Here is an 18,448-nt window from a genome sequence, read left to right as displayed (position 1 = left end):
TGTTTTGTTTTTTAAAAAATTTTCTTTGTTATAACCAATTTAGCCAATTTATACTGAAAGAAGTCAGAAAGCCATTTGTTTACCAGTCATTGCAAAAATACTATATTAATGGCCATATATTTTGACCAGAATACCAGAAGTTCTGAATTTGGACTGAGGACCTATTTCACTAAAACTAATCTAAGAACTTAAATATTTTGTTCTGCATTTATACTGTACATCAGGAACAGGCTTCTAGACATTAAAAAGATAGGAGACAGGATTAAACAGGTATTTAATCTGCTTATATTATAGTTGTTTTTGTGTTCATAGGGCATGTTTTTATTGTGTTTGTGACTTTTACTTTTTAATCTACATTCTTTTTTAATCAAGGTTGGTTAAAACACTACTTTAACATGATCAGATTTTGATGACACTAAATTACAGATTTTGATGTGTATAACATTTCCAAGCTAACTTGTGCTGGTCATCAGCAAAGTTGGTTATCAGCAACATTATGAACTTCTGAAAACTAGTAGAACTGTTATCAGATATTTTTTGGCTTAAAAATTGAAAAAAAGAAATTAAATAATAATGATTGACACTCAGACCTGTTACTGATTAAGTTCAGAATGATTTTTGCGACTTGAAACAGCCGCAAAATATACAGCAACTGATAACTTTTCTAATAGGTAATTTCTGGTAGTGGTCCTGATTCTTCTGCTTTCCCCTCAGATCAGGCAAAAAAAAAAGAACATAAAAATATATTATACTACTGTGAGTCTATTTCATTGGTACAGGAAAAAATAATCATTTAGACAATATTTAATGCAAAATAAATTTTTATATTGATGAATACCAGATAGTCTACTACAATAGACAGTCTAGAAGCAAATAATTTTATTATTTGGCAATTAATTCTACAACCTGTGAGCAATTGCTCTCAGACTTTGGGTACTCAGGTTTTCTAACTAAATTTGGGCAGAATTATATGTCAAAATATACCCTCTAAATTTCCCCCAACTCTTGCCTTTCTAAAGTGCGTATATGTGAAAGGTTAAAGGAGTAGGAATAAAATTTTCAGGTTGGTACTTCTATATTGTTTCTCATTCTGTCATGGGAAAAAAAAAGATTTCCTATTCTGTTTCCTATTTGCATCTGTTGTTAAAATACTAAACTCTTTGCCCATTCTCTACTGCACTTTCCTCTGCTTTTTTGTGTAGTTTTTCTTCTTCTTTTCTTTTTTCCTTATTGTTATACTTCTCAGTGACTCTTTCCTAGTCCCTTCTTCGATATTGAGTTGTTTCTCATCAAAAACGGAGTAACAGGAGAAGCTTGCTCACATTATTTTCTTTGAAAAAAATTAAATAGGTGTCCACCAAATTGTTTGCTATCAATAAGACCAAATCAAATAATGTTGTGAAGAATTTCAATATGTGAGTGCAATAGAATTGCACTTTGTCATAAATTATCAAGCTTGTGATAATAACAGCTTTGTGATGTTTGTGAGTCCCCCATGTTGATATGCATGTTTTACCATTGCAGGCTTTGCTTGTGCACTGTCAATGCATTAAACAATTTCTAGATTCATGGTAGGAATGTTTGCTATGGATACTGTGCTATTTTTTTAATGGAATTTACAAGAAAAAATTCTGATTAAAAGGAAACTGACAAATTTTACAATTCGTGTTGAAAAGCCTCTTCAGATTATTAATGTTTTCAATCATGATGAATGAGATCATTTTGAACCAGAAGACACTAATAAGCATAATAAATAAATTGCTTTCACAGAAATTAGAACTACAATTTGTCCTAAAAATTTCCTTTTGTTCCACATTCCTAATATCTATCCTTTCTAAGTTAGGAGATAAGCGCAGTAATAATTTTGCCATACATTACGTTAAATTTAGTGAAAACTGTGTGTCTCTTCTTGTACCTATGGTTCATATACTTGTATTCTTCATTAATATTTTATAACCAGTAAATAAGACTTCAAAAGTAATCATCCATGCAGTATTATTTGTAGGGTGCTCTGACTAGTAAAAATAAGTGATCAAACTTCAAATGATTGCCTAATGTGGGATTTGCAGTTTTGTCATTAGCTTAGGCTGATCTAAATGGAGAGTTTCACCAAATCTAAATAATTAACAGCTCAATCCTGGCTGCTCCTTTCTCTAGTCCTGGATCCCCGTTGCTTTCTGCCATTTTAGTGAGTTTGAGCAGCTCATAAGCACATCTAATATTTATCAGAACTACTGAAATTTTCACCTGTGTGAAAATAGAGAAGAAAGTAAAGAAATAAGAGAAAACAAGAAGAGTAGGGGAAAGAAGGAGGAAGCCTTTTGCTGTTATGCTAGCACAGGTGGCTGTGAAAATAGCAGCCAATGACTGCAATGCCATCAGAAGAACCAGCCTTGCCCTCTTTCTCCAGCACCTTAACCTTACTACCTAGCTAATTCAGTCACCTGGTTGCTCTGACTGATGCAGCCAAGATTTATCTTTGTGTAAATTAGGTGATTTAACATCTTCTGGAATAAGAATGTTCCCTAATGCAGAGGTCTACAGAAGTAAGATGCAGAGGTGGGTAAGAAAGAACTGTTTATTTTGGTAAAGCTGCAGTCTTCATATAATTGTTTATTGTATCCACACTCCAATAACCGCAGAATTGTATCTGTCCATGCTTTGAATTTCTGTATTAAGTAATGTGGTTACTAGTCTTGGCTCAATTGTATTTGAAGTCCTTCCAAGATATATTCTTGAGAGATCTCTCCTGGTGTTTTTTCCTTTTCCAAAGAAGACAATAATTCCAAGTTATCAGAGTTAGAAAAATAATCTTTTTTTCTTGTGGGAGGTGGAACCCTACACATTTCTCAGCATGCATTTTCTATTCCTTGTGCTCTCTATGTTTCATATGCTTGGGCAAAAGATGTAGTCTTTGTTGTTGCTTTGTTTTTTGGTGATTGGCTTTTAGAAAAAAGGCATAGAGGTTTGCAGAACTTTTTAGATCATATGAGAATTCTTTCTGGGATACAATTCACTGGACACTTTGATGATAGAGATACTATATTTGACTGGATATAGACAGTAAGCTGAGGAGTCAGTGCATGTCTGCTCAAGGGTCTGTGCTGCCATATCCTATACTAGTCAGTTTACTGTAGGCTGATTATTTCATGTCTGTGTAATGTGATGATCATGTGTATTACTATTGCCAAATCTTTTTCTGTCAGACTGGGTCTGGAGTCTCCTAAGCACCTGGAGGTAGCAGAAAACATAGCTTGTACATTCAGTTATGTGACATTTTAGTGGTCACAATATGTAAAAATAAATTTGTGATGATGGTCCACCTCTTCAAAGAATTTCCATCTAGCTTCTCTGGTTTGGCACCACTCAGCATATTCCATGAGCTGATTTTTGGTCAAGCACTGGCTGTTATTTGACAGTAGTACTAATGAGGAGCAAGTAGAAATGAGAGCCATTGACATATTTTTGGATCTCTTGTCTGAAATATATTCCATAACTTCCATATTCCTAACTTCCATAGTGGCTGCAGCTCACTGCTGTGACTCATAAGCTGAGGAAATGGGAGTGAAGAAAGCTGGAATGAGAAATGTAGATGTCTATTTTGTTGTGCCTGTTTATCTTTTGCTTTCTTTTTTTCTTTTTTTCTTTTTTTTAATTTTTTCTTTTTATCTGAGAATAGGTTGTACACCCAGACTCCTTCTGCACTGTTTGGCTGTATGGCTACCAAACCAAGAGCAGTCATGTATTTACTCGCGGGTAGGAAGGATTAAGATCTGGGACAACTTTCACTGAAGAAAAGAAAGAAAAAGAGAGGATGTATACCTGTGTGAAATCTTAAATGAAGTACTTGTTTTCTATTTTGTATGGGCATGTGTTTCATTAGAAAAATAACAAACAGTGGAAGATGCATAGAGTCTTGTGCAGCAGGTTATGATTCAGCCCTTAACTAATGAAGGCAGAATTGAGCTTCTTTGCGGTCAAATTATTTATTTATTCCGCCAGAGTATATAAACTCTGTAGATGCAGCTGTTCCAAATATTTTTGGAGACAGTATTCTGTACCAAATGGACTGCTTCTCTGGTCTTTGATGCAATTCTTGTATTTCTTACGAGCATGTCAGCTAATTTGTCTGGATGAAATATATAATATCTCTTTATTAAAGAACTGATTTGCACTGTACTCTGCATTCCACAGCAGTGCCTCTTAACATGATATATCGCCATACTACTTACTTCTCTTTTCATTATACAAAGGCTTGCTGTTGCCTCACTTGTTTCTTAGTGTAATTTCCCAGTGTTAGGATACTGACTTATGAGTACTGACTTAAAACAAACATTTACTCTTAAGAACTTATTTCCACATTGATAGTTTTCTGCTCTGCGGCATTTTTCCTTGGTCCCTCATTATGATCATCTGTGCCACATTTCAAAGTGCAGCATATCCTATATTTGGTTTCCATTAAGGTGAAAGCTCCATGCCCTATGCTATGATTTACAACCTCAGCATTTAGGCAGTCTCTGTGCCCTAACTAGATTGGATGGTATATCTGAAATGTATTTTCAAAGTAATGGAAGGAAACTACTACCTCATGATAAAAAGCCTTGTCAACACACATGGAATTAAATAAACACAAGTTGTAATCTGTATTTTCTGTGTTAGCCTCATTGAGAAAATTCTGCAATACCATGCAGTAGACTGGACTTTTAATATTCCTGACAACTACTCTGGGGGGAATAATGTCCCTTAGAAAAAGTCACAGTAAAACCTGGCAGTAGATTAAGTTTGTTTCCACTTAGGTGTGACAGCAGTCGTTACTGATTTTAGACTTAGCCATTTTGAGAATCGGCTTCACCACCATCAACTACAGACTATGATGTATAGTTCCAGATGCTCTGGCCAATTGACCGTAAAATTGCTCCGCATTTCTGGCAGAGCAGCTGAGCTGGAGCTTTTAAAATCTCCACTCCCCAAGCTCAACACCCTCCCCCCTCTGCTTGAAAGCTGCTCATTATTCTTCTTCTGCCGCTGATCTTAGCAAAAGAAAAACTTCTGGAATCAATTAGAAGTGTCTGCACTTGATGAGATTTGCACGTGAGTTCGGAATTGCGAGGCTTTGATAGTGTCAGCCAACAGCTGCAGTTTCAGGTGGTAAAATCGGGGAAGGAATTTTCCAGGGTTTATTTACAATCATAAAATAAAACAAAAATTAGGACAACTTGGAAACTATCTAATGTATCATTAAAATGAAGCCTCGATTGGATTATATAATTATTTTGTCCGAAAAAAAGGTAAACCAGTGGTTTATTATCAGGATCTTTTCAATTACCTTGCAATTATTAGGCAATGTAGACTGGTTGTAATAAAATGCAAGCTATGGGCTGCATGCTGTAGTTTTACCTATGAAAGAAGCATCTGCTATTACTTTTGTCACTTTAATTGCTCAACAAGACAAGGGGGTAGTCATATTTAATGGAAATCAGAAATGTGTAGTCAAAGATGAAGCAAAGGTGGTATTTGGAACATAGAAAATACATATTCACATATACCATCTGGCAATTTTGCATTTCACTTTCAGCTTCTGCTTAACAGGTGAATAGAAAAATAACATTCGTATTGAAAGTTCTAATGTTTTCTGACCCGTCTGAGCAGTCAGGGATTGGCTTGTATCTGTATCCATTTAAAAGATAACAGTCATGCCAAATGAGATTATTAATGTTCAGTTATGCATCTGAGTGTCTTTATAAAGATCAAATTGTGCCATTTCACACACATTGTTACTAATTCATGTTGCAGACTGGTTTTGTTCAAAAGTCAAAGCATAATTTTTCTAAAAGCCAGGAATGCTACAAACCTCATCAAAATGCATTCTTTTCTACATCATAACACATGGATAATAATAGAAATCTTCTCCATACCAATGAATTGCTTCACTCATATAAATCCCTGGTGACAGCTGAGATACTCCACATGGGTAAATGTGTTTATCTGTGCAATTGCAGCTCCAGTAGTAAAGTGTTAGCTGGCAATTTTGTTTTTGATGATCAGAAGCATTGATTTGTTTCATACCTACGTTTATCTTCTCTTACTTCAAAGAGAAATAAATAATAATAAAGAAACTAAGAAGGAGGTTCTAGTGAAGGAACTCTTGGAGGATGCCTTGTTTGTAGAAGTAGTTGTCTCTATTTGCACAGAGGTATCTCTGCACCACTGTTGAATCAGTGCTGTCATAGTCTCAAGTGAAAGACAGGCATAGGGCTGGCCCTTTGTGGCTTGGATTCTGTAGAGGAAACATGAATGCAGTCAAAGAAGGTTCATGTTTCTTGACAGAGCCACTGATTACCAATCAGTTTATGCTTTCCTGTATGTTCTATGTCCAACAATGATTTAAGGTATAGCATAATGTAAAGCAACAAAGGAAATGGTAGGATGATTGAGAATGAGAGGCACTAGTTTACTCGCTGAGCTTTTCCTCCCCTGCATGTTGTGGGGGAGAAGCAAAAGATGCCTCCTGTATGTGTGCATCAAATTTTGTCCTTGTCCTTGTGCCATGCACAGAACCCCAGAACAAGGAGCCTACCAGCCTTACTATGTATGGCTGACGTGTGTGGGCTCTGTAATTTGGCTGTCATTAACTTATCCCACTCGCCTGCATGAGTGTGTTTGGTAGGACTACCTGATATGGCAAATTTGTAGACTTTGTGCTGAAATCAGATAGTTGGACACCAAAACTTTTGCAACTGGCAGGTGAGAATAGTCCCAGTAATAAACAGAGGAAAGCTGTACCTATATTGCGAAGGCCATGAAGGCAGATGTCTTAGTTTGGATATTATCCTCAACATGATGTGCAGAGGGATTGAATTAGCTTTTAGGAGATGACAGCCTTAATTAAGTCAGCTATTTCTGATGTGGAATAAATCTGGGTTTGGCAGATACAAGGTGACCACAAAGAACCAGCCTAGTATTTAAAGCATTTAGGATGTTTTAGTCTCACGAGACTTAAATAGAAAAAAAACTAACTGTAGAAAGAACATGCAGGCCATGGTTACCCAATTATATGTCTTATGATGGAGACGAAGGTACAAGATTATTCTTCCTGTAAACATCCCATTCTACTTTGTAGGAGTAACCATAGTATGGTAGCTTTAAATATTTAATATTTTAGGAATATGATGTCTGTGAGACTCACAGATCCAGATTGTAATATATGGAACAGAAGAGACAAATGAATGCCTATATTTAGAAAAGAAAAGAAAAAATTAAAACATTGTATAGTATATTTTATCAAAATTAATGATTAGATTGTTGTTTTTTTGCACAGCCTATATATTTTTTTTCAGTAACTTTTAATAAAGAAAGGAGAAACGTGGTACAAGTTGCGTCTATTTTTGTCTACTACAACTCCTGAAACTGAAAACTGGTTCATGGCATTTTGGCATGAACAAGTTGCACTCTAAATTCTAACCAGCCAGTGTTTGTTATATAAAGGGAACAATAGACAGTAGGATAAAATCAAGCTGTTATCTTTGCTCTGATTTATTTTTCTATTACTGCCTCGTTTTTTTTGCATACATTCTGTTTTCTCTGATGTTTATAGAATCAGGGGATATAGACAAAGCAACAATGCTATACTTATTTTTATATTTGGGTATTACACAAGGCAAAGAGAGTGTTTTAAAATTTCCTTTTCCTGCCAATGCCAAATAAAAATTGCCTGATGAAAGAGGATTAGCAAATGCTCTGTTTAACAACTGATTCCCAAATGCAGAACACACAAAACACTTTGTATGTTTAAAAGTTAGAAATAGGTATTATGGGAAAAAAGTACATATAAAGCTTTAGTTGTCAGTTGAAACTAAGGAAAAACAATACAGAAATCCCCACGTAGAGTCTGGGAATCATCACATCTGTCTTGACAGAATTGGTTTGGTTTATCTTCCTGTGGAGCCCATGAAATGCCCAGAATAAATTGTTTAATTTGCTGATTGGAAGCTAATACATAGCTGAAAATGCCTGGTTTTGGTTTCAATATTTTAGGCTTTTATAAAGAAAGTTTCTGTATTTTGTCCATATCTATTACCTGATTTCATTGTATATGACTATAGATCTAGATATATTTATTTCTCTTCTTATTGGCTTCATATAAGTTGGCTAAAAAAAAAAAAAAAAAGTGAAATATTAAGTAAAAGTAAAAAGCAGAATGTTAAGAAACAGAATCTGACAATTAACTGTGTTGGCTATATATCTCTGTATCTTTCTCCATTTTCCTGTATCTGCAACTCTGAGCTGATTAGTCTTAAAATCACACATATCAAGAAATAAACCATTTGAGTAAATTGTCCTACCTCTACTTCTAAGAGCAGAGAGAGAATAGTGTTTCATCTGAGTGGCTACATGAGGACCTAAGATTTTTCATTAAAAAAATAAGGAAATCCCATTAAGTTTTAACACAGTTGTAGTGTTGGCACAGTGTTAGAGCTTAGGATCCAGAAGAGCTTTTTCGCACCCTGATTGTTTCTATGTTTATAATTTATTTACTGATAGCTTACTTGAAATAAATAACTAGTTCTAGAATAAGAAAATCTCAGGAGAGGCTCCAAGATCTTAGAAAACCTTTCAGAACTTGAAGGAGAGTTGATCTGATCTATGCAAACCAAATGAAAAAACAAATATATTTGACATGTGTATGAGGTGCATAGTTGTCAATGAATTCTATCAAATAACAAGAAACAATTGAATAATAGTATGTTATACTTTTATGTAGTTATATTTCCCATTACAGTGTTACCGTGTTATTCTGGTTAAGAATATTGATAAAATGGCATCAAATTATACATTATTCTGACTTTGTTTTCAACTATCCTACTGGACTATTCATTACTTACTAAGAATTTACTAATTTCTGCCAAGTACTTATAGAAAACTATCTATTTGGCAGGACGGTCCATCTAAAGTCTCCATCTAAAGTCAACTACTTCTGCTGTTTTATTATGATCTTTGGTGCGGACAAAATTGTGTGGCCTTCATTATTTTATTTTGATTTTGTAATACTATTAAACTATAAACTGAGCACATTGCAACTGTAAAATCTGCAATTATTTGGTCATATATGCCTGTAATTTCAGAGAACCCACAATCTATTTGGTAGTGGAGATTCTGGTTTTCTGAATGTTTATGTGTGGACAAAGGTTTAGCTTCTGGGTTAAACAGTCTTCAGTCTTTAGAATGCAAATAGCTCCTGAAAAATTGTAGAAAGGGAGCTGTGTTGTTAGATTAGTTGTAAAGAATTGAAGCTATGCTTAATACTTTGCAAAACAAATAAAGGTAGATCTGCTGAATGTCCAGTTTTTTTGAAGGAAATCTGCTAAAACATAGTTATGCCTTCAGGGCAAGGTGAACTTGTCTTTGAAGGGAGACTTCGAAATTGGTGGCCATGAAGTTACATTTGATAGTATACATTATTCTTGCTGGAAAAAAGTTGTACGTAATCACATATGAGTGAGGTTGAAAGTGGAATGGAAGAAAATTACAGAGATAAGATCTGATGAGTCATCTTCAACGCATTCAGTGCACAGCTTGTTGTGTCCAAAAGGTACTGGTAACACAATAAGAAGTTTCTTGTGTGATCTCACCCCTGCTATTTTATAACAGTGAAACTTTACAGGATTGAGAGAGCTTCATGTTCATAGCTTATATTATATCCATCCAGTCCCACTACGCTGATTTCTTACATATTTATTCATATTTTAGCATTTAGATTATCTCTGTGTAGACTACAGGACAAGATAGAAAAGCAGTGGTTGGATACAGTATAGCCACAAGCTTATCGGATTTCCTATTGTTCATAAATTCCTGAATCGCTAATTTAAGCCTAAATGTAGTTTGGAGATGTTGTTTTGTCCCCAGATACAGATGAAATATTGCTCTTACTCATATTCATTAGCGTAAGTTTTCTCCCTTAACATTTTTCTGAAATAGTCAAAACCACAGGTTCAGCTAACGCTGTATGTATGCCAGGTTAAGAATGCTGTATGACTTTTCTTCACCATCATTTCCCTATTATGGTTAATGCAGTCCATCCTACTGAAACCAAAAAGCTATTGCCAGTACACCTCTTAAATTATTCTCAAGCTGCCAGCTGTGCCATTTGGCTTTGATCCTTTCTTTCATGGTAATTGTCATGCTGAAATGTAAAACTAAAATATGTTCTGCACCCAAATGTCACCTTTTTTGTATTTTTAAAAGATATTAATCTTCAAGAGATTTCTGTGGATTTTACCTGGTATTAAGTCTTCTCTATGTGCTATTGCTGCCATCAAGTGTAATTATATAATTATGCATGTGTAACTGTTCACGTACTGTGCTTTTTAAGGAATGCCAGCTCTCTGGAGCTCATTTTCATCCAGCACTTTCATACCACTTAGCTTAAAAATAATGCTTAGCATTGCATGAAACACATGAAACACCTAGTCATTTTATTTTAATGGGGAAAAAAAAAATTGAAAAATTCTAGTTGTATGTACACTTTGAAGTATGCTGAGTGGAAGGATAGATTGCTTTGGTATTAGATGAAATTCAGTGGTTCAGTGACTTGTTTTCCTTCTTTGTTTTGCATTTACTGTTAAGATAATGGAAAAAAATGTAGCATCAATGAAAATAAATTCCCCATTAATGCGAACAATGATATTCACATTGTAAGAAAAACAAATTTAAAATAATCTTCTTGCTGATCACTTTTTTAAAATGCTTTCCAAATATTTATTGATTCAAAATATTTAAAGGGAAAAGTGCTTTTCCCCTGTTTATTTGTTGGTATAAGGATATTATTCTTTGGGTGTTTTTGGAATTTGCTGTACTGAGGAGGACCTGAAACTTCTTGCTACACCTTCACTCCACAATAGCAACTCAGTATTTTAATGCACTAATGAGAGACTTGACTGTAAGCAGCAAAATAATTCTTCAGCACTGCCAGTGTTCAATAAAAGGACTACAGGAGCTCAGACACTCACTTTTTTGGAAGCATTCTCTGTGAACATTAGTGAGATATAAACATTTTGGTAAACAGAGTTGCATTACTGGAAATGTGAGAAGACAAGGTCTTCAATGAGAATCCAGTGATAAGACTGATTATGTCAGGTATGTTGTTTAGAAAGAATCTGCACATCTGGATGTAGTGATCTCAAGAGGAATGGAAATCAAACAGTAAGAGATGGCAGACAAACAGTGATGATGATATCTGGCTCACAGAGAAAGAAGGCAAAATATTGTTTCTCTTTCCAACTAGAAATAATTAAATTTTATTTAACTTAGGCTGACAGGCACAGAAAAATATCAGGAAGGTTGCAGTGTGGTTGATGGGGTATGAAAGAGAAGTCATGGAAAAGAGAGTGGAATCTGCATAAGTTTGTGTGAGGGTAGTGTTACCTGGAGGAGTACAAATGTAGAACAGGGACAGAGCTTGCACAACAAAACCATGGTGTATCTAACCCATAGATAATGACAGAGGAACTTTAAGCAGAGTGATATGTATAAATAATGACTGAAAAACTACATAACGATGTAAAATACTTTATACTATATATAAGCAATAGATTTTTCAGTAAAAAAAATAAAATTTTTATGTAAAGAAAAAAATCCAAATGTACAACAGATTTATCCTTGATATGTTCACTGTAATGTAACATATTTGTTTAGTTTTTTAAGAGCACATGAAAATGAAATTCCTTGGTAACTGAGGCCCAGCATGCTGCAATAGATTGCTCTAACACTATGTACAAACAGGCCTTGCTGTTGTTAAAGAGAACTGACTGAGGATGTGTCAGTGACATAGTTATTCTTTAGCCAACGCTGTATCTGAAAAAGGCAGAATAAATTGATGAAGTGGTGAGAATGCTGCAAACAATGCTGATGACAAATTAGTTACCAGAAGATTTAGAAGTCAGTGTGCTAAAAAAAAAAAAATTAAACCTTTGCCATTATCTTTCCTGACTGGTATATGCAGAAAAAAGAGACACTACCAACTATACAGAAAAGAAACATATATAATATATAGTCTGGGCTAAATTTCATTTATAGCTTTCTACATGTGCATTTAGGTACATAGGTATGTACACAGAGGGAGAAAAATAAATAGTACAGTGTCTGTGTGTAAGAATGCATTAACAATACAGAGGTTTCAGGAGAGAGCATAAAATAACTGAGTTGCTAGCAAGATAAGAATTTCTGAGGTGAGGAAGGAGAGGAAAAAGTGATGAACCTGTGTGGAAAACGTGATTAAAGGAAGAAAAAGCAACTTGATTTATCAGGAAAGTGATATGGAAAAAGATATTGTTAAATGATATTGCTGTGACATAAATTTCAGAATCAAACATTAATATTTATTCACAGGATTATTCTCTTTGAAGAACGAACAGGTGATAATAGTGGTCAAACTGAAGTGAAAATTAACTGCTTGAGGAGTTTTATAACAGAAATTGTGAAGAGCTAAAGAGCGTTCTGAAGGAAGCTGATCTGAATTGGAGATTATACATATATATATATACTTTTTTTTTTTTTCAACTAGAGAGAAAGAAAGTGTATAGGCAAACATCTACTAGAGAAACTAAATGGTAGAAATGCCCTTCTAAAGTGTTATTTTTTTTTAGTGACTACTACCCAATGAATACTTTGATGATATTCTCAAGCATCAATACCCGAATGAATGGTCCTGAAGTTTCATTGTGGAGAAAAGTTGAGAGATATTTAATTAATGCAAAAAATACAATATCTGTGCTTTCAGAAGTAGAAGACATTATACACTGACTTGCATTTCAGTGGATTATAGAACCATTAGCTTCATGATTAGAAGCTTCATGAAAAGAAGTGCAGCCGGAAGACTTTTAGATAATGGTTATAACATTTACTATGAAGTTTTGCATGTGTTATTACTGTTTTAAAATAGCCATAATACTGACTTTGTACGTTAGAGAAAAAACATAACTTGGAAATGTTTGCATCTGACAGTGATCTATTTTAAGTAAAAGAAGAATACTGTTTAGTAGCTAGTGAGAAGTGTGAATATTGTGATTGGCTACTGCACCAAAACTTGCAGACAGGTAATATATGGAGAGCAAATGAATTGCTACTGTGTAAGCTTAAAACTGGAGATGCAAAAACTAAAATAATATTTACCTATATATGGTATAATGAATCTTTATTGGCAATTGGTATTCACAGACAACTTGAAAGGTGGTATTGGCCAGACACAAGTTATTTGGCAGAGATCTTGCCTAGTATATATTTGCAGAGCCTGTCTGCATAAGGACGCTGGCAGGTTTACCCTGATTTCTATTCCAGGTGACAAATTTCTGTCCAAGCATATGAGTGATCAAATATTTTCCACTGGAATCTAGGCACTGTAAAATTTTCTGAAGCTGAGTAGAAAAATTGCAGGATTTGCTTAAACTATAATAGCCTCTGCATACCAGTGTGATGGCAAAATATTTCCATTTGGACAGAATCAGGGTGAACTGTGCTGTATTGAATTAAACATTTTTCTGGAAGACTGATGATATTTTGTTGCCACTTGTCACTGGTAACTTGTCACTTGTCCTTTCTTAGCCTAGAAGTTGTGATCACCATACTCTTCAGTTAATATCAGTGAAAATTAAGCAACGGTGATGGAAAGCACTGCTGTACTAACGTTTTTCTACCAAAGCAAAGAACAGTCCAATCCAGATGAAAGCTATACCATAACCATGTTAGCTTATTTTTTTCCTATGCTAAGCCAATTAAGAAATAGAACAGTTTCCATTAGTTTATTTGTCTTTCCTGGAGCAATTACAATTGCTAAACTTTCCTAAACTGTACAAATGTGGTGTCTCCCCTCATGACAGGTTGTTTAAATTTATAACTTAAGCTAGCATTTCCATCTCCAGTAAAAGCCAAACAGACATTTAATTATAGTGCGTGACGTTTCTGACTAAAATGGAGCCAAGAGAGCCTGTCGGACAGCCCTCATTGTTCATGAATTTTGAACAAATTGGAGATCAGTGGATTTATAGCCAGGTTTTTCTCTACTATTGTTTAAAATAGCACACATGGAAAACACGCCATGGGTGTGTTGTAATTCAGTTTTAATGATGTAACACTTGGTTTCAGTCAATTGCTGGAGGATTGCAGTAACACTGGTTTAGTGCTTCAGACATTGCATGTTCCTTAGCAATTATAGTCCAGCTTTCAATAATGGCTTTTGGCGGGATATCCACAAGTGAAGTCATAGCAATTTTGAAAAAGAGCTAATAAAAATACACCTGCCTTGTAGTGGAAAACGAGCCTTTAATATCTTTCTTTGAAGTTGAATGAAGCCCATAGCATTAACAAACAGATACCAGTATTATGATGCAGTAATCCATTCCCTCAGGGGAAGTCAGGGATTGAAATATGAAAGGCTGCTATTTTTTAGTCACATATTATTTAGTCACCATAACATCATGAAGGAAGAATGGGAATAACAAGGTGATAATAAAAACTGGAAAGGAGTGTTAGCTGTAAAGACAGGAATATTCAAAGCAATTACAAACCATAATTCACAGATGCTACAACTTAATTATTGTAATGGTTCAGTTATTCGTTTTTATTTCTTATTTAAATACATATATCCAAATCCACTGTTGTTAAAATAAAATATAGAATACTAAAACAGTATTAAAAAAAAAAAGTATTTCTTTCACAATACTTCTCAGTTTTCTATACTGTTTCTATTCTGGATCAGTTTAGCACTTGACACCATTTTTCACAGCCACTGAATATTTATTTAGCCATTAATAATCCTAATTTGGTTTTCTTCACCAGGAGATGTAGAATAGGTTCATTTTGTCTTTTTGCTATGTTCTCTTTTATATTCTTTTCTGATATACTTCACTTGTTTTGACTTCTTCCTTATTTTAGGAGGCACGTGTGGTTTAAGCTTAGTGACTCATACAGGCAAGTTATGTGTCTTTATAAGGCAGACCATAATATAGTAGCTATACACAGTTGTTAAGTTATTAGCTTCTCTTTAGAAGAAGTAGCAAAATACATATTTTCAGTAAAAATGGCAGGAAAAAATCTCTTTAAATACTTCTAGAGTTAGAATAATAGGCAGATGATGTCTGTCTTTGTCTTAGTTTAACTGAATGGAAAATGCATCCAAGAATTCCCATGTTAAAATGCATTTTTAGGTATGATTACTGTGTTTGTAAGGAGCTTCTGGAATTATACTGTTAAAGACCTTGAGCCATAGAAGAAGTTGCAATGTAGTAAGAAACACAGTCCTATTTCTCTTCTGTATTCCACATAACGCTCCATGATTTGCTATGGCACACTTGTTCCATCAGAGATGGCTGCGTTAGTCCTAAAGTAGTGAGCACTCCTAAAAAAAACTTAAACCTAGCTCAAATTGGGCTTATGGTTTTTCAGTGTGGTACATTAAAGAGGTATTTGGTGATTGCCCTTGGAGGGGAAAAAAGTCATAAGGCTATAGATAGAACTGTCCCTCTGGCAGAATAATTTTTACGTGGAAGGGAAGAGAAAATAAAATGAGTGGTATGTTATTGGCACAACAGAATTATTCTGAAAATCATCAGAACTGCTTCCATATTAATCACTAGCTATAATTTATGGAAAGAAGAAATTTGACTGAAACCCAAAGCAGTTCAGGAATCTGCAGAGTACGAATCTTACAACTAGACCTGCAATCTCAGCAATTGCAGAGGCTCTCTTTCTTAAAATAACTGAAGTTTGAACTATACACCTTCAGGGCTGGGTGTTACTTCTCTCCTCCTCACTCACACCCCCACCAGCATAGCAGGATCCTAAGTGGAGAGGTTAAAGATAAAGGGCGCTTAACCCCATGCTGGCCTGATCAAATGCCATTCCCTGCTAACACAGGAAGCAACATTCATCAAAGGGGTATCACTTGAGTATAATCCTACAAAGACATGCACACATGCTTAACTTCACATTAATGGGACTCTTTAGATGCATGAAGTTAAGCATGTGTTTCAAATCTTTGTCGGATTGTACTCTGTATTTTCCTTTCCACTAACCTGATCCCTTTACACAAGGCAGTTACCTTACTGGTCTGAAATGCTGAAAATTCTTTTTGGCTATGGAGAAGCTTTTATATGTCTGAATTCACTTACTGATCTCTCATATTCAACCTGAGTTTATAACTTTATTATGTCTGTGGTTTCTATTTTTGTTTAAGGTTAATAACACATTTTTACAGATTTCAAGTAACTTTTATAGATTGGCTACTTTCTCAGGTATAGTATTTATACAGGTTGTTTTTTTTTTTTTTTCTCAAACAAATATCAAAATGATTAATCAACAAAAAATCCAACTCAAACTTAAGAATGGCACAAGCATGCACTATTTATTATATAATAAATCCAAATCACAATCTTACATAATTCTTTACCATAATATCGCTAAAGGTACTATCTATAGTACTGATTTATTTATTTTTTTTTTAATTGTATCATTTTGGGAGTTAGAGGTAGTTGGAAGAGTTGTTGTTCAGCATTCATTTTAGTAAAATAATGTTAATAAAAAATAAAATTGAATTGGAGTAAAAACATGTCAGTTGACTCAAGAAATGGAAATATAGTAAGTTTTCCAGCTACTACCTTATTTAATTTCATAGTTACATTTAAGCATGCTCCGCCATCAGTGCTAGTCACAAACATTTTGTTGTGCTGAGTAAACCAGATCTATCAGGAAGCTAATCTTTCACACTACTTGCAAACTTCACAGTACTGTCACTCTGCATTTTACTGCTGCTCTTTTCTTTGTAGAACTCAAGTGTGTAATTTGCATCATTGCTCTGAAGGTAAATTGCTGTTGATTCTTGACACCTGCCAGCACTGGTATTCATTTCAAGCTGTAAAGCTCTACTTTGAAATAAATTTTGGGAAACTCATTAAATGTTGTCAGCTATATCGTCTATACCAGCACAAAATAATATGATTAAATATGTCTGGATTCTGTTTTCTATTAAAAAATGAACAAAACTCTTTGCCAATGTTTTCCTGCATTTTAAAAGTATTTTCTAAAGCTAAATCCACTGATTTTTTACCAGTTATGCACATGCTGTTTTTCCCATATGTTCCTATATCAGCAGTATGTTCAGTTTCTGTTTTTGTACTTAGGAAGTTCAACATCCAATTAAAGGATTAACTGGGCCAAATCTGACAAGGACTCCAAATGTGAAGTTCTCCTAGATTCTGTTATTTCTATGTTCATATGTAAACTAATTTTAACCATACTAATGCAGCATAGTGCTTGAAGTCAGTAGAGCCTGAGTTTTGACCCTAACTGGTCCTGGATATCTCCCAGCTATTTCAGAGGCATGGACTGTAAATATCTGAGGAAATAATTTAAGTGTGGGAGTGGCATAAATGCTTACGATCACTGCATTACTCATTTCTAACAGGAATCTCCTCTGCCCTGTGAAGCAGATTTGTCTTGCACTTTTAGGCAGATCATATCTAAGCGAAGATGGATGGAGATCTGTCATAATGAAGATGATCTCTGTGAATCTGAAGTATTAAAGATGTCTTTAATCATGTGTAGCCAGCATATGATTTCAGCTGAAGTGTATACAAATTAATATTACTGTGGTGTTAATAGTGTTTCTTTCTTTCTTTTTTTTTTTTTTTCAGAAGGTTGTAGGAAGTGCACTAGAGGATGAAAACCACTGTTATTATAAGCTCAGTGTGTCCTTCATACTTGTATTCTAGAATTGCCAAGTCCATTTCAAGAGGATGTATTTAAAATACTTTTTTTTCTACATGGGATGCTAAATATAGCATAGTTATGCCTTGCTAGATAACTGTTATCATAATGCTTTTTTTCTTGAACCTTCACTAACTTAAATCACAGAGAGTTCAAACTCTTTGCCTTCATATTTAGCTCCCTTAAAATTCTTGCTCGTGACTGCATGAAGTCAGTCTTTCATCAGCTCTGGCTTAATCAGTGAGCCTATGCCTGAATGTTTGTATTTGAGTTCATTCTATCCAGTCACCCCTTTCTTTCACTGAGCTGTTCTTCCAAGTCACTGTTCTGTCTAAGCAGATGATTTTCAGCTAAAGTTATACTAAGAATTCTCAAGGAGGGATTTGTGACCTCCATAACACTGGGCGTGGGAGTGCTTTACTATGGCTAATAGAAAGTCTTGAAAGAAAGTAACAAGTAGACAAGATGTGACAAGAACCAAATTTGTCTTAACTGTTGCATGAGTAGCTACCAGACACATTAAGGAAGGGAAATTCTATATTGAAAATCTAGTAGTTGCCTAGTGAGGAAGCATTAAATGTTGCAAAAGAAGATACAAGAATTTTTCTACTGTTTATTAGTAACTGTGCTTACAATTTTGCATGCATGTCTAACCTCAGTCACATCATGTTTGCCACTGAACTTGATCAAGTCC

The 18,448-nt window shown here is 34.6% G+C and overlaps 1 protein-coding gene across 4 annotated transcripts in view; it reads left to right on the top strand.

Annotated features, from left to right (window-relative positions):
* Positions 1–18,448, top strand: part of AGMO (alkylglycerol monooxygenase) — a 179,312-nt gene that overhangs the window by 103,718 nt on the left and 57,146 nt on the right. Inside the window, exon 13 of one of the 4 annotated variants that reach the window (XM_010712731.4) lies at positions 3,680–4,535. The exons of the other annotated variants lie outside the window; for them this stretch is intronic. Within the exon in view, the coding sequence (XP_010711033.2) occupies positions 3,680–3,760 (81 nt within the window). The 3' untranslated portion in view covers positions 3,761–4,535. Of the gene's footprint in view, positions 1–3,679; positions 4,536–18,448 lie in introns of those variants that run through there. 4 annotated transcript variants of the gene reach the window in all.

This window comes from Meleagris gallopavo, chromosome 6 (genome assembly GCF_905368555.1).
Source record: "Meleagris gallopavo chromosome 6, MGAL_WU_HG_1.1, whole genome shotgun sequence".
NCBI classification, from domain to species: Eukaryota; Metazoa; Chordata; class Aves; order Galliformes; family Phasianidae; genus Meleagris; species Meleagris gallopavo.
The sequence above is the reverse complement of the archived record's forward strand: the minus strand, read 5'-3'. Positions and strand labels throughout refer to the sequence as shown.